This window comes from Somniosus microcephalus, chromosome 30 (assembly GCF_052327205.1).
Source record: "Somniosus microcephalus isolate GS21.2 chromosome 30, FLI_Smic_1.0, whole genome shotgun sequence".
Lineage (NCBI taxonomy): Eukaryota > Metazoa > Chordata > Chondrichthyes > Squaliformes > Somniosidae > Somniosus > Somniosus microcephalus.
In genome coordinates this window covers 29,992,796-30,008,831 of record NC_141016.1, presented here as the reverse complement: position 1 = coordinate 30,008,831, position 16,036 = coordinate 29,992,796, and the positions used below count along the sequence as shown (strand labels likewise).

At 52.2% G+C, this 16,036-nt stretch overlaps 1 protein-coding gene across 1 annotated transcript in view; it reads left to right on the top strand.

Moving 5' to 3' along the window:
* Positions 1-16,036, top strand: part of LOC147098082 (actin filament-associated protein 1-like 2) — a 135,537-nt gene that overhangs the window by 80,812 nt on the left and 38,689 nt on the right. Inside the window, exon 5 of the mRNA XM_085970815.1 lies at positions 6,781-6,886. Within this exon, the coding sequence (XP_085826941.1) occupies positions 6,781-6,886 (106 nt within the window). The remainder of the gene's footprint in view (positions 1-6,780; positions 6,887-16,036) is intronic.

The window sequence follows — 16,036 nt, the reverse complement described above, 5'->3', positions numbered from 1 at the left end:
CCCAGTGCGAATTATTAGCTTCAGAAGAGATGGGGAGAAAAGTTGATTTTTGAAAAATGCTGCTCTGGACTTCAAAGAGTTAACAGCGCAGTTTTGGTCTCCTTATTTAAGGAGGGATATACTTGCATTGGAGGCAGTTCAGGGAAGTTTCAGGAGGTTGATTTCTGAGATGAGGTGGTTGACTTATGAAGGAAGGTTGAGCAGGTTGGGCCTACACTCATTAGAAGAATGAGAGGTGATCTTATTGAAACATATAAGATACTGAGGGGGCTCGACAAGGTAGGTGCAGAGAGGATGTTTCCCCTCGTGGGGAAATCTAGAACTCGGGGGGCACAGTTTTAGAATAAAGGATCGTCCATTTAGAACTGAGATGAGGAGGAATTTCTTCTCTGAGGGTCGTAAATCTGTGGAATTCTCTGCCCCAGGGAGCCGTGGAGGCTGGGTCATTAAATACATTTAAGGTGGAGATAGACAGATTTTTGAACAATTAGGGAGTGAAGGGTTATAGGGAGCGGGCAGGGAAGTGGAGCTGAGCCCAAGATCAGATCAGCCATGATCTCATTAAATGGCGGAGCAGGCTCGAGGGGCCAAAAAACCTACTACTGCTCCTAATTCCTATGTTCTTATGTTCTATTGGAGAGGATTGCAGTATTGCTGGTCCCGACCACATCTGGCATAAACCCAGGGCACCAGCCATGAATTCTTGGCTCCCGACTATGGACGTTGTCCAGTAATAACCACACAAACCCGTGTCTCCCCGCAGCCTGCAACCGTTAACTCGTCCTGACTATCTGTCACGTTACATGGCAGTGTCCGGGTGAGCTGCCACCGTTCTCAGACCAACAGCAGGATGATTTGGATCATCTGTGCGAGCTCCGGACATTGCCTGCGACATCTGGAGTCAGGAGCGAGCGCAGGTGTCCCGGGGTTCTGCTCGATCGATCGGGATACTCGAAAGGTCGACAAGCAAGGAACCCGATCCTTGACCGTGCCGAAGCTGCATGAAAAACCTAGAAAAATAGGAGCAGGAGTCGGCCATTCGGCCCTTCGAGCCTGCTCCACCATTCAATGAGATCATGGCTGATCCTCTCTCTCAATACCATATTCCCGCTCTCTCCCCATACCCCTTGATTCCTTTTGTGTCTAGAAAACTATCTATCTCCTTCTTAAATATATTCAGTGACTTGGCCTCCACAGCCTTCTGTGGTAGAGAATTCCACAGGTTCACCACCCTCTGAGTGAAGAAATTTCTCCTCATCTCAGTCCTAAATGGCCGACCCCGTATCCTGAGACTGTGACCCCTCGTTCTAGACCCCCCAGCCAGGGGAAACATCCTCCCTGCATCCAGTCTGTCTAGCCCTGTCAGAATTGTATACGTTTCAATGAGATCCCCTCTCATTCTTCTAAACTCGAGTGAATACAGTCCGAGTCCTAGAGCTGGGACTGAGCGGTCACTTCACGATCAGCTGCTTTACTCCCCTATGTATATCGAATTGTCAAAAGTCATTGTCTGCCCTTCCAAATTAAGGCAAATTTAATCTTCAAAAGGACCCGAGCCCCTCGGGAGAGAAAGGAAATGTCCTGGGCTCATTCTCCAGCGGGCTCGCTGATGCTGTCCTGATACCATCAGTCGCAGGAACTCAGTAATAATTCATGTCTGTACAAATTGTAAGCAAGACAAGGAACACCCACATAAACAGGAAATATCAAAGGCCATTAGTGCCATCAAAAGCGGGTCATACAGGAACTGGTGCTGATCGAGTCTCTCAGCAACAGGGCACAGCTCGGCTGCGTTAGAGCCGGCAGCACACTGTGTTGTGAAACGGATTGGAGCCTCTGAGTGAGGCCTCACACGGCGGAATGTCCAGGCCTCTTGCCTGGCGGCAATGCGACGATAGCCATCTGAAACTGGCGTGCCGCAATTTCCCAGCCCCTGGCCACTGTCGCAGTGGCCACTGCCATTTTGCTGGGGTTTGTGTTCCGAGTGCCCTGCAGTCCATGTGATTGGGAGTAGGGACTCTAGACGTATTACCCTTTCATTACCCTCTCTGACATCAGTACTGCCCCGCCGACAGTGCCGCACTCAGTCAGTACTGCCCCTCCAACAGTGCAGCTCTCCCTCAGTACTGACTCTCTGACAGTGCAGCTCTCCCTCAGTACTGCCCCTCTGACAGTGCAGCTCTCCCTCAGTACTGCCCCTCCGACAGTGCAGCTCTCCCTCAGTACGGCCCCTCCGACAGTGCAGCTCTCCCTCAGTACTGCCCCTCCGACAGTGCAGCACTCCCTCAGTACTGCCCATCCAACAGTGCAGCTCTCCCTCAGTACTGCCCCTCCGACAGTGCAGCTCTCCCTCAGTACGGCCCCTCCGACAGTGCAGCTCTCCCTCAGTACTGCCCCTCCAACAGTGCAGCTCTCCCTCAGTACTGCCCCTCCGACAGTGCAGCTCTCCCTCAGTACTGCCCCTCCGACAGTGCAGCACTCCCTCAGTACTGCCCCTCCGACAGTGCAGCTCTCCCTCAGTACTGCCCCTCCGACAGTGCAGCACTCCCTCAGTACTGCCCCTCCGACAGTGCAGCTCTCCCTCAGTTCTGCCCCTCCAACAGTGCAGCTCTCCCTCACTACTGCCCCTCCGACAGTGCAGCTCTCCCTCAGTTCTGCCCCTCCAACAGTGCAGCACTCCCTCAGTACTGACCCTCCGACAGTGCGGCGCTCCCTCAGCACTGCCCCTCCGACAGTGCAGCTCTCCCTCAGTACTGACCCTCCGACAGTGCAGCACTCCCTCAGTAGTGACCCTCCATCAGTGCAGCACTCCCTCAATACTGACCCTCTGTCAGTACAGCACTCCCTCAATACTGACCATCCGACAGTGCGGCGCTCCCTCAGTTCTGCCCCTCCAACAGTGCAGCTCTCCCTCACTACTGCCCCTCCGACAGTGCAGCTCTCCCTCAGTACTACCCCTCTGACAGTGCAGCTCTCCCTCAGTACTGCCCCTCCAACAGTGCAGCGCTCCCTCAGTACTGCCCCTCTGACAGTGCCGTGATCCCTCAGTACTGACCCTCCGACAGTGCGGCGCTCCCTCAGTACTGCCGCGCTGCATTGTCAGAGGGGCAGCACTGAGGCAGTGCTGCACTGTCGGAGGGGCAGAACTGAGGGAGCGCTGCACTGTCGGAGGGGCAGTCCTGAGGGAGTGCTGCACTGTCGGAAGGTCACTACTGAGGAAGCGCCGCACTGTTGGAAGGTCACTACTGAGGGAGCGCTGCAGTGTCAGACGGGCAGTATTGAGGGAGTGCTGCACTGTCGGAGGGGCAGTATTGAGGGAGTGCTGCACTGTCGGAGGGGCAGTATTGAGGGATCGCTGCACTGTTGGAGCGACAGTACTGAAGGAGCTGCGCACCATTGGAGGGCCTGCACTGAGGGAGTGCTGCACTGTCAGAGCGGCGGTACTGAGGGAGCGCCGCACTGTCGGAGGGGCAATACTGAGGGAGCGCTGCACTGTCGGAGGGGCAGTACTGAGAGAATGCTGCACTGTCGGAGGGGCAGTACTGAGGGAGTGCCGCACTGTCGGAGGGGCAGTACTGAGGGAGTGCTGCACTGTCGGAGGGGCAGTACTGAGGGAGTGCTGCACTGTCGGAGGGGCAGTACTCTCGGAGGTGACATCTTTCAAATGAGACATTAAACCGAGGCCCCGTCTGCCCTCGCAGATGGATGTAAAATAGCTCATGGCTCTATTCGAAGAAGAGCATGGGACTTATCCTGGGCTAATATTTACCTCTCAACATCACTAAAACAGATTATCTGTTATTATCACATTGCTGTTTGTGGGAGCTTGCTGTGCGCAAATTGGCTGCCACGTTTTCTACATTACAACAGTGACTACACTTCAAAAAGTACTTAATTGGCTGTAAAGCACTTTGAGACTTTCCTTCTCACTTTCCCCTATAATCGACCCAGTTCCTTCCTGATGGCTGTTTCATTGTCTTCTCCTGTTCCTCCCGCTGACAGTGCTGAGGAATAAACCCTTTGTTCATTCAGTCCCAGGGCAGCATCAAGCAGTCGCTTTCTGCTACCAATGATTTTCTCAACGTAACTTACTCTCTAATTATTCCTTTGAGGTTTGATATTTCCCCTGCAATGGTTTGATATCTGCAGCGCTGACAGCTATTGCATTGCCCAAGGAACACCGTGCTTCCACTTGGCTAAGGCTGATCACGTACCTTCATTCCAAACACAGCGTCCACACTGTCCCTGGGCGGTGGATTCCCCTCCTCCTCTCTCCAGCATTGCGGAATCCCTGGCCTTTCCAAGGGAGGTGGAAATCAAATTTATATTGTAGGTTTCAAACAGTTGTTAAAAGTGAGAAGGATCAGCGGGTGGGTGGTTTTCGGGGACGGGTGTCCCCGGGGCGGTAGTTTTGTGGAATAAGTTAGCAGCAAAGGTTGTGGAATGTGTTTAAGGATGAATTTCGGGAGGGGGAATGGATTGGAGGGTTGGGATGAGGAGGTGGGGAGGTGGGAGTGGGCTAAGTAACAGCAACAACAACTTGTATTTATATAGCGGGGGAGAAATTGGGTGAGTAGCGCCACTTGTTAGCGCCTAAAGAGGCAGGCAGTGGCTGTAGCGCCACTGGCTGCGCCTCCCGCAATATTGAGTTGGGGCAATAATGGTGGCGTTAGCCTTTTGTGCTGTGCTGCGCCACCACCGATGACGTCATCGGTGTGCGCAGCGCCCCATTCGCGCCCCGTTCGCGATATTTGGTAGCGAACGCCGCAGTTGCGCCGTTCGCTACCTGCGCCCGGTTCACGGGGCCTTACTGTGCAGGTTAAGGTGGAGGTGCGGGGCAGCCGCCTTTTTCGGCGGCCGCCTGCCAGCACCTCCGTCCCCGGCCTCCTAACCCCCCCGCCCCCCCCCCCCCCCCCGCGGCATTGCCGGCTTTTTCCCGAGAGCCCGGCACTTCTCCTCGGTGTCGGGCTCGTTTACCGGCACTCGCAAGCGGGGATCGCGCTGGTGCAGGCCCCTCCCCCTTAACAGTGGGAGGAAGGCCTGCAGTACCGCGGCGTGCCGTGCCGCAGCGTGTGGCGCTGCGGCACGTTGCGCTGCAATATTCAGTTTCAGCGCCCTAAGAGGGACGCGGAGCGCCTCGAGCCGCGCCCCGTCTCCCTCGAGGGGCAGTGAAACTGAATATCTGACGATCGCAAAAGCCTCGAACGCTGCGCTAAATCCTGCGCTCAGGCGACTTTTGCGCCACTTTGGCGCCCCAACCCAATTTCTAGGCCGACGCCTTTAACGTAGTAAAACGTCCCAAGGTGCTGCACAGGAGTATTCGAAGACAAAAAATTTGACACCGAGCCACATTTGGAGAAATTAGGGCAGGTGACCAAAAGCTTGGTCAAAGAGTTTGGTTTTAAGGAGCGTTTTAATGGAGGAAAGAGAGGCAGCGAGGTGGAGAGGTTTAGGCAGGGAATTCCAGAGCTTAGGGCCTCGGCAACAGAAGGCACGGCCACCAATGGTTGAGCGATTACAATCAGGGATACTCAAGAGGGCAGAATTAGAGGAGTGCAGATATCTCGGTGTTTGTGGGGCTGGAGGAGATTACAGAGATAGGGAGGGGCGAGGCCATGGAGAGATTTGAAAACAAGGATGAGAATTTTGAAATCGAGGTGCTGCTTAACCGGGAACCAATGTAAGTCAGCGAGCACAGGGGTGATGGGCGAACGGGACTTGGTGCGCGTTAGGACACGGGCAGCCGAGTTTTGGACGACCTCAGGTTTACGTAGGGTGGAATGTGGGAGGCCAGCCAGGAGTGCATTGGAATAGTCAAGTCTAGAGGTAACAAAGGCATGGATGAGGATTTCAGCAGCGGATGAGCTGAGGCAGGGGCAGAGACGGGCGATGTTACGGAGGTGGAAATAGGCGGTCTTAGTGATGCTGCGGATATGTGATCGGAAGCTCATTTCAGGGTCAAACATGACATCAAGGTTGTAAACAGTGTGGTTCAGCCTGAGACAGATGTTAGGGAGAGGGATGGAGTCAGTGGCTAGGGACGGAGTTTGTGGTGGGACCGAAAACAATGGCTTCGGTCTTCCCAATATTTAATTGGAGAAAATTTCTGCTCATCCAGAACTGGATGGACAAGCAGTCCGTGGAGGGGTCTAGAGAAGTGGTGGTGAGGTAGAGCTTGGTGTCGTCAGCGTACATGTGGAAACTGACGCTGTGTTTTCAGATGAGGCCAATGCCTTTCCTGCTAATAATTTGGATGTTTTTATGGGACTATCAAACTCACGTTACGTCCGAGGGCAATTTTGGGTTGTCTCACAATCCACAGGGAACTTGATGGCAGATCAGAACAAAAGAGATCCTGTTGACCTTAGTCACCTGTTGTCCAGAATCCAGAGGGCAGTTTCTTCTTCCCTCTCCAGGTCAGTGTCAGCCCAGCGAGGGAAGAAGATCAGAAACATTAATCAGGGATTCAATTATCTGGCACTATACTTTGAAAATTGTGGAGATGTGTGAGACGCTATGAGAGATGCAATCGGATTTATCATTGGTGTTATAGTCAAAGGCATGTTGCAGAATGCGCTGTGACTGTAGAAAGAGTAAATTCCAGGATCGCACACCAGTGGAGGGAGCGAGCTGGAGATGGGACCCCCCCTGGCCCCAATACATGGGGTCTTTGTCCCTCGCAGCACAGTTACCCCATACAGCAAACCTCGCCCCAGCCCAGCTCCGATCTCTCCCACAGACCGGTGGTGCTTCTTTAACTCTGTGTCTTTCTCCTCACAGGCACAGGCGGCCGTTTCTCCTGTTCTTCCCCAACTTGACGAGCCTCACGCGGGCGACTCCTATGAGGAAGCAGAACCGCTCAGCCCCATTGCTCAGGGCTCCGCAGGTACGTCTCTGGCAAAGGGCGGTCACATCGTGAGATGTGAAGGGGAGTCGGTTCCCAGTAATTCAGGATGAATCACAGAGTAGAAATCGTCAAATGTTCAACTGCCCCAAAGCACCTGGATTTACAGGGTGTCCCGGGAGTGTGTCAGTATTTACAGGGTGTCCCGGGAGTGTGTCAGTGTTTACAGGGGCTCCCTGGGAGTGTGTCGGTATTTACAGGGGGTCCCCGGGAGTGTGTCAGTATTTACAGGGGGTCCCCCGGGAGAGTGTCAGTATTTACAGGGGGCCCCCGGGAGTGTGTCAGTGTTTACAGGGGTTCCCGGGAGTGTGTCAGTATTTACAGGTGATCCCCAGGAGTGTGCCAGTTGTAGTGTCCGCGTATCAATAACACACGGACTGCAGGAGAATGGTAATAACAGGTGTTTACTGAACAGAGGGTATGCTGGAACTGAAAGTACAGAAGCCTGCTACGGCTTTATATACAGGTGTGGTCACTGCCGGTACTACAGTATAAAAGCAGTTCTCTCTTAAAGGTACATACACAACAATTCCTCCCCTTTTAGATAAACAGTACATAACATTCATTTAACAATTAAATAATAACTAATTACAATTACAATTTTCTCTGTACTATATACATCAACTGAAGTAATCATTTATAAATTCAGTCTTTGAGGAGGCTTCCTGATCCTGACTGGATAGCGCCTTTCTCGAGTATCCTGTTCTTGCGGCGGAGTCGATTCTGGCTCATTGTCATTGGTTGGTTCGTCAGCTTCCAATACCACTGATTCTGAGGTAGACGCAATCTGTACTTCAGGTTCATCACCAGGTGCGCATGCTCGTGGTATGGGTTTGACTTGTTCCTGTGACTCTAGAATCTGGTCAGCATGGCGTCTCACGATGCTCTCTCCAACGTCCACTGTGTACATTAGTGGTCCCTGCTGTGTGCATATCGTTCCTGGCTGCCATTTTTCTGTTCAGTAGTCGCGAGCCAAGACTGGTTGCCCTATCTTGAAGCTCCTGGTTGGCTTCTCATTGATGTGCTGGAATTGCTAATCCTCAACATCTCGTCTTATGTTTGGTTTGAGCAAATCCAGGTGACATCTTAACCTTCGGTTAAAGAACATTATGGCTAGAGATTGGTTGGTGACTGTATGTGTCGCATTCCGGTAAGCAAACAAGAAATTATCCACCTTGTGTTGTAGTGGTATGTTGTCGTTATACATCGCTTTTATTGCTTTTTTAAAGGTCTGAACAAACCTCTCAGCCAATCCATTTGTGGCTGGATGATATGGGGCAGATGTGTAATGTTTTACCCCATTATTCCTCAAAAACCTCTGGAAATCCTCGGACACAAACTGTGGTCCATTGTCGGAGCAAATCTGTTCTGGCAAGCCATTCCTGGCGAAGATGGTCCGTAGGACTGCAAAAGTTTTCTCCGTGGTGGTGGAGGACACTTTGATGACCTCTGGCCATTTCGAATGTGCATCCACGGCGATTAAAAACATTGAGTCCATAAATGGACCAGCAAAATCAATGTGTACCCGTTGCCATGGAGATGAGGGCCACTCCCATGGGTGTAGCGGGGCCTGTGGTGGAGCGTTTTGGACTTTCTGGCATCCTGTGCATCTCTTGGTCATATCCTCGATTTCTTTATCGATTCCCGGCCACCACACAAACGCCCTGGCTAGGCTCTTCATTTTTACCCCTCCCAGATGACCCTCATGAAGTTCATTGAGCACTCTATCTCTCAACTTGGGTGGAATTACCACTCGGGATCCACACATCAAGGTCCCCAGGCACACTGACAGCTGTTCTCTCCTTGGCGAGAATGCTGGCAACAGTGAGTCGCCATGTGCTGGCCATCCCTTCACCGTCAAATCATAGACCCGAGAGAGTGTCGGGTCATTTCGGGTTTCCTTCTCTATACTTGAGTTTGTAACAGGTAGACATTCGACTATGGTCGAATGGAATACCTCAACAGGGTCCACTGCAGGTGCTTCCTCCACCGTAGGCAACGGCAGGCACGACAGCCCATCAGCGTTTCCATGCTGTTTCGTACCCTTGTACTCTATGCCGTATTGATGTGCCCCTAGAAAAAGGGACCATCTTTGCAGCCGTTGCGTCGTCATCACCGGAACGCACTTCTTTGGGTTAAAAATGGAGACAAGAGGCTGGTGATCAGTCAGTAAGGTGAATTTCTGCCCGTGCAGATAGTGATTGAACTTCTTCACCCCCCAAACCAGGCTGAGGGCCTCCCTGTCAATCTGGGCGTAGTTACGCTCGGCTGAGGTTAACGAGCGCGACGCAAAGGCTATTGGCCTCTCTGAACCGTCAAGGAATTTGTGTGACAGCACCACTCCAATGCCGTAGGGAGACGCATCACATGCCAACCGAATCGGTAGTGTTGGATTGTAGTGGGCCAATACTTCTTTTGAAGTGATTAGGCATTTACATTTCTGAAAGGCATGCTTACACTCATCACTCCATTTCCATGCTACTCCAGTTTGCAGCAGGGCGTTCAGTGGGTGCAGAATTGTAGATAAATTTGGCAAGAACTTATGGTAGTAGTTCACCAACCCGAGGAACGACCTCAGTTGCGAAACATTTTCTGGTGCTGGAGCCTTGACTACAGCCTCAATCTTGTCTGGGGACTTATGTAACCCCTCTTCATCAATCATGTGGCCACAATACGAGATTTGTTTCCTGAAAAACTCGCATTTGGGGTGGTTGGCTCGTAGCCCATATTCTTGTAATCTAGTGAGCACCTGCTCCAGGTTGGCAAGGTGTTCACTGTCATTTTCGCCCGTAACCAGGATGTCGTCCAAATAACACTGGCTCCCCGGGATCCCTTGCAGGACTTGTTCCATCGCCCTCTGCCAAATAGCCGGAGCTGATGCTACCCCGAATACCAGTCGGTTGTACTGGTAAAGACCTTTGTGAGTGTTTATCGTGAGGTATTTTCTAGATGCTTCTTCTACCTCCATTTGTAGATACGCTTGGGCCAGATCAATCTTCGTAAAGCGTTTCCCTCCAGATAGTGAGGCGAAAATATCTTCTATCCGCGGAAGTGGATATTGTACTGTGTGCAGGACTGGGTTCACAGTTACCTTAAAGTCCCCACGGATGCGAACCTTCTTCGGCTCCCCAGGCATGCTGCTCAATGATTTCTTCATTACAGGAACGATGGGGGTGGCCCACTCACTCCAGTCCACCTTGGACAGCACACCCGAACGCTCCAGACTCTCCAGCTCTGCTTCGACGGCTGGGCGGATCGCGTACGGTACCGGTCTGGTCTTAAAAAATTTTGGGTTTGCGTTATCTTCAATTTTTATCGTTGCCGTTACTCCTTTTAGAGTCCCAAGTCCTTGCTGGAACACCTCTTTCGCGTCAGTTAGAATTTTTGACAGTCGTCCAGGTGTGACGTCGTCATCCTTTTTGTCAGCCACAGTTAGCGCCTGAATGGAATGCCAATCCAATTGTATTTTTCGGATCCATTCACGGCCCAATAATGGTGCTCTTCCATCTTGTAGTATATATAGATACAGTTTCTGTGTTTCCTTGCCGTTGTATTTAACTGGCACCCTTATTTTTCCTCTGGGGTAGACTTTTTGCCCCGTATATGTCTTCAATACAATGGACATGTCCTTCAAGGGTATGTGTGAGAATAGCCGCTCATAGTCTCGTCGATTCATGACTGTTAGGGCTGATCCTGTGTCCAATTCCATCTTTACTTGGGACCCTGCTATCATGAGGGTGACCCAAATGGTTCGGTGATCCTCCTTTGCGATCACATTGTGTAACTTTAGACAACTTAGTCTCTTGCTCCCGGAGTCATTATCACTCTCCTGATCTTCTGAACTACTGTCTGTCATTTTTTTTACTTTCTTGTACTTTTCCTTGGTAGTTCTTTTAGTGTTGGTTTTCTTTCCCGGCCTGCAGACTCATGCTATGTGTTCCACTTTTCCACATTGCCTGCATACTTTGTCCTTAAACCAGCAGTCCTTCTGGTCATGGGTTGTTCTGCCGCAGCGATAGCACTTTTCTGCTCCATATGCCATTTCGTTGGTGCTATATTCTTGCGGTTTCTGTTGTATTTCCGCAGCTCCCCGTGCTGCTGCTTCATAGGATACTGCCACGCTGAAAGCCTTTTCTAGCGTAAGGTCCTTTTCCGAAAGTAGTCGTTTCTGGGTTCCTTCACTCTGGAGCCCGCAGACAAACTTATCCCTTAAGGTATCTGCCAGTCCTGCTCCGAACTGGCAGTGCTTCGATAACTTGCATAGTTCCGTAAGATAGTCAGCATTCCTCTCATCTTTGTGCTGGTTTCTTTTATGGAACTTGAATCTTTCTGCTATCAGCAGCGGTGTAGGGTTTAGATGTTCCTGTAAGATACTGACAATCTCTTCAAAGCTTTTCTCCATTGGTTTAGCTGGGGTAATTAAATTCCGCAATAGGCCGTACGTTCTCGCGCCCATCAAATTTAATAATACCGACGCCTTCTTTTCATCGGCCACCCCATTTGCCTTGTAGTACACTTCAATTCTTTCCACATACGTGGTCCAGTCTTCTATTTCGTTGTCGAAAGCAGTGATACTGCCACTCTTCGGCATCTTGGGTGGTTTAAAATGGCGCCTCCCACGCTTTTCCTTCTTCCCCAATGGATTAAAATGGCACCTCCCGCGCTTTTCCTTCTTCCCCTTCCTGCCAATGCTGCTCCTAGCGTTCTAAATAGTAATGGCGGCGCCCCGCGGCTTCGGCGCGTCTCTCTTTTGTTAGTTAAATTCCTTAGTTTTATTCTTCTTCGACGCTGTCCACTGCGCGTCTCTTTTCCTTCCCCTCTTTTATTTTCTCTAACGCTGCCCGGCTCTTGAGCACCGACCGCGCCCTGTGCGCTCCACCCTCTCTCTCTCTTTTCCTTCCCGACGATGCTGCACGGCCCCCTTGCAGACCCGCTCGATCGAGCTCAAGCCCGCCGCAGTACGGAAGGGTCAGCGCACTACCTGCTACCAGCACGATTTGCTGGAACACCTTGACTGGGGAGCCAAGCCCAGCTCTCCACAGCTTCCCCTGCGATTCACTGAACTCCGATGGATCACTGGGCGGTTGCCCACGGTCGACGCCCGTTGCTCTGGCTTCGACCTCCAAGAAGCTTCTTTTCAGGGATGGATCCCCGTGAGGTGATGCAGTACTGCAGGTGAGTTCGAAACTGCACGTCGCCACTGTAGTGTCCGCGTATCAATAACACACGGACTGCAGGAGAACGGTAATAACATGTGTTTACTGAAAAGAGGGTATGCTGGAACTGAAAGTACAGAAGCCTGCTACGGCTTTATATACAGGTGTGGTCACTGCCGGTACTACAGTATAAAAGCAGTTCTCTCTTAAAGGTACATACACAACACCAGTGTTTACAGGGGGTCCCCGGGAGTGTGTCAGTATTTACAGGGTGTCCCCGAGAGTGTGTCAGTATTTACAGGGGGTCCTGGGAGTGTGTCAGTATTTACAGGGGGTCCCCAGGAGTGTATCGATATTTACAGGGGGTCCCGGCAGTGTGTAAGTATTTACATGGGGTCCCCGGGAGTGTTTCAGTATTTACAGCGTGTCCCCGGGAGTGTATCGGTCTTTACAGGAGGTCCCCGGGAGTGTGTCAGTTTTTACAGGGGGTCCCAGGGTGTGTGTCGGTCTTTACAGGAGGTCCCCGGGAGTGTGTCAGTATTTACAGGGGGCCCCTGAGAGATGACGGTATTTCAACTGGGTCCCCAGGTGTGTCTCGGTATTTATAGGCGGTCCCTGGGATTGTGTCAGGATTGACACGGGGTCCCCGGGAGTATGTTGGTATTTACAGGGGGTCCCTAGGAGCGTGTCAGTATTTACAGGGGGTCCCTGGGAGTGTGTCAGTATTTACAGGGGGTCCCCGGGAGTGTGTCGCTATTTAAAGGGGGTCCCCGAGAGTTTGTCATTATTAACAGGGTGTCCCCGGGAGTGTGTCAGTATTTACAAGGGGTCCCTGGGAGTGTGTCGGTATTTACAGGGAGTCCCTGGGAGTGTGTCAGTATTTACAGGGGGTCGCCGGGAGTGTTTCAGTATTTACAGGGGGTTCCTGGGAGAGAGTCAGTATTCACAGGAGATCCCCGGGAGTGTGTTACTTTTTACAGGGGATCCCTGGGAGTGTGCGTTTTTTACAGAGAGTCCCTGGGAGTGTGTCTTTATTTACAGGGAGTCCCTGGGAGTGTGTCTTTATTTACAGGGAGTCCCTGGGAGTGTGTCCGTATTTACAGGGGTTCCCCGGGAGAGTGTCAGTATTTACAGGGGGACCTAGGAAGTGTGTCAGTATTTACAGGGGGTCCTCGGGAGTGTGTCAGTATTTACAGGGGGGTCCCTGGGAGTGTGTCAGTATAGACAGGGGGTCTCCGGGAGTGGGTCAGTATTTACATGGTACCCCGGGAGTGGGTCAGTAATTACAGGGGGTCCCCGGGACTGTGTCGGTATTCACAGGAGGTCCCCGGGTGTGTGTCAGTATTTACATGGTGTCCCCGGGAGTGTGTCAGTATTTAAAGGGTGTCCCCGGGAGTGTGTCAGTATTTACAGGGGGTCCCTGGGTGTGTGTCAGTATTTACATGGTGTCCCCGGGAGTGTGTCAGTATTTACAGGGGGTCCCCGGGAGTGTGTCGGTATTTACAGGGAGTCCCTGGGATTGTGTCAGTATTTACAGGGGGTCCACGGGAGTGTGTCAGTATTTACAGGGAGCCCCTGGGATTGTGTCAGTATTTACAAGGTGTCCCCGGGAGTGTGTCAGTATTTACAGGGGGTCCCCGGGAGTGTGTCAGTATTTACAGGGGGTCCCCGGGAGTGTGTCGGTATTTACTTGTGGTCCCCGGGAGTGTGTCAGTATTTACAGGGGGACCTAGGAAGTGTGTAAGTATTTACAGGGGCTCCCTGGGTGTGTCTCAGTATTTACAGGGCGTCTCCGGGAGTGTGTCAATATTTACATGGTACCCTGGGAGTGTGTCAGTATTTACATGGTACCCTGGGAGTGTCAGTATTTACAGGGGGTCCCTGGGAGTGTGTCAGTATTTACAGGGGGACCTAGGAAGTGTGTAAGTATTTACAGGGGCTCCCTGGGTGTGTCTCAGTATTTACAGGGCGTCTCCGGGAGTGTGTCAATATTTACATGGTACCCTGGGAGTGTGTCAGTATTTACATGGTACCCTGGGAGTGTCAGTATTTACAGGGGGTCCCTGGGAGTGTGTCAGTATTTACAGCGGGCCAACAGGAGTGTGTCAGTATTTGCAGGGCGTCCCCGGGAGTGTGTCAGTATTTACATGGTACCCTGGGAGTGTGTCAGTATTTACAGGGGGTCCACGGGAGTGTGTCAGTATTTACATGGTACCCTGGGAGTGTGTCAGTATTTACAGGGGTCCCCGGGAGTGTGTCAGTATTTACATGGTACCCTGGGAGTGTGTCAGTATTTACAGGGGGTCCACGGGAGTGTGTGTCAGTATTTACAGGGTGTCCCCGGGAGTGTGTCAGTGTTTACAGGGGGTCCCTGGGAGTGTGTCAGTATTTACAGGGGGTCCCCGGGAGTGTGTCAATATTTACAGGGGGTCCCTGGGAGTGTGTCAGTATTTACATGGGGTCCCTGGGAGTGTGTCAGTATTTACAGGGGGACCTAGGAAGTGTGTAAGTATTTACAGGGGCTCCCTGGGTGTGTCTCAGTATTTACAGGGCGTCCCCGGGAGTGTGTCAGTATTTACATGGTACCCTGGGAGTGTGTCAGTATTTACAGGGGGTCCCTGGGAGTGTGTCAGTATTTACAGGGGGTCCCTGGGAGTGTGTCAGTAATTACAGGGGGTCCCCAGGTGTGTGTCAGTATTTACAGGGGGTCCCCGGGAGCGTGTCAGTATTTGCAGGGCGTCCCCGGGAGTGTGTCAGTATTTACAGCGGGCCAACAGGAGTGTGTCAGTATTCACAGGGGTCCCCGGGAGTGTGTCAGTATTTACATGGTACCCTGGGAGTGTGTCAGTATTTACAGGGGGTCCCCGGGAGTGTGTCAGTATTTACAGGGTGTCCCCGAGAGTGTGTCAGTATTTACAGGGGGTGCCTGGGAGTGTGTCAGTATTTACAGGGGGTCCCTGGGAGTGTGTCAATATTTACAGGGGGTCCCCGGGAGTGTGTCAGTGTTTACGGGGGGTCCCTGGGAGTGTGTCAGTATTTACAGGGGGTGCCCGGGAGTGTGTCAGTATTTACAGGGGGTCCCCGGGAGTGTGTCCGTATTTACAAGGGGTCCCCGGGAGTGTGTCAGTATTTACAGCAGGTCCCCGGGAGTGTGTCAGTATTTACAGGGGGTCCCCGGGAGTGTGTCAGTATTTACATGCGGTCCCTGGGAGTGTGTCAGTATTTACAGCGGGTCCCCGGGAGTGGGTCAGTATTTACAGGGGGTCCCCGGGGAGTGTGTCAGTATTTACAGAGGGTCCCGGGAGTGTGTCAGTGTTTACAGGGGGTCCCCGGGAGTGTGTCAGTATTTACAAGGGGTCCCCGGGAGTGTGTCAGTATTTACATGGGGTCCCTGGGAGTGTGTCAGTATTTACAGCGGGTCCCCGGGTGTGTGTCAGTATTTACAGGGGATCCCTGGGAGTGTGTCAGTATTTACAGCGGGTCCCCGGGAGTGTGTCAGTATTTACAGGGGGTCCCCCGGGAGTGTGTCAGTATATGCAGGGGGTCCCGGGAGTGTTGTCAGTATTTACAGGGGCCCCCGGGAGTGTGTCAGTATTTACAGGTTGTCCCCAGGAGTGTGTCGGTATTTACAGGGGGGCCCTGGGAGTGTTTCAGTATTTACATGGGGTCCCCGGGAGTGTGTCAGTATTTACAGGGGGTACCCGGGAGTGTGTCAGTACTTACAGGCGGACGCCGGGAATGTGTTAGTATTTACATGGGTCCCCAGGAGTGTGTCAGTATTTACAGGGGGTCCCGGCAGTGTGTAAGTATTTACATGGGGTCCCCGGGAGTGTTTCAGTATTTACAGCGTGTCCCCGGGAGTGTGTCGGTCTTTACAGGAGGTCCCCGGGAGTGTGTCAGTTTTTACAGGGGGTCCCAGGTGTGTGTCGGTCTTTACAGGAGGTCCCCGGGAGTGTGTCAGTATTTACAGGGGGTC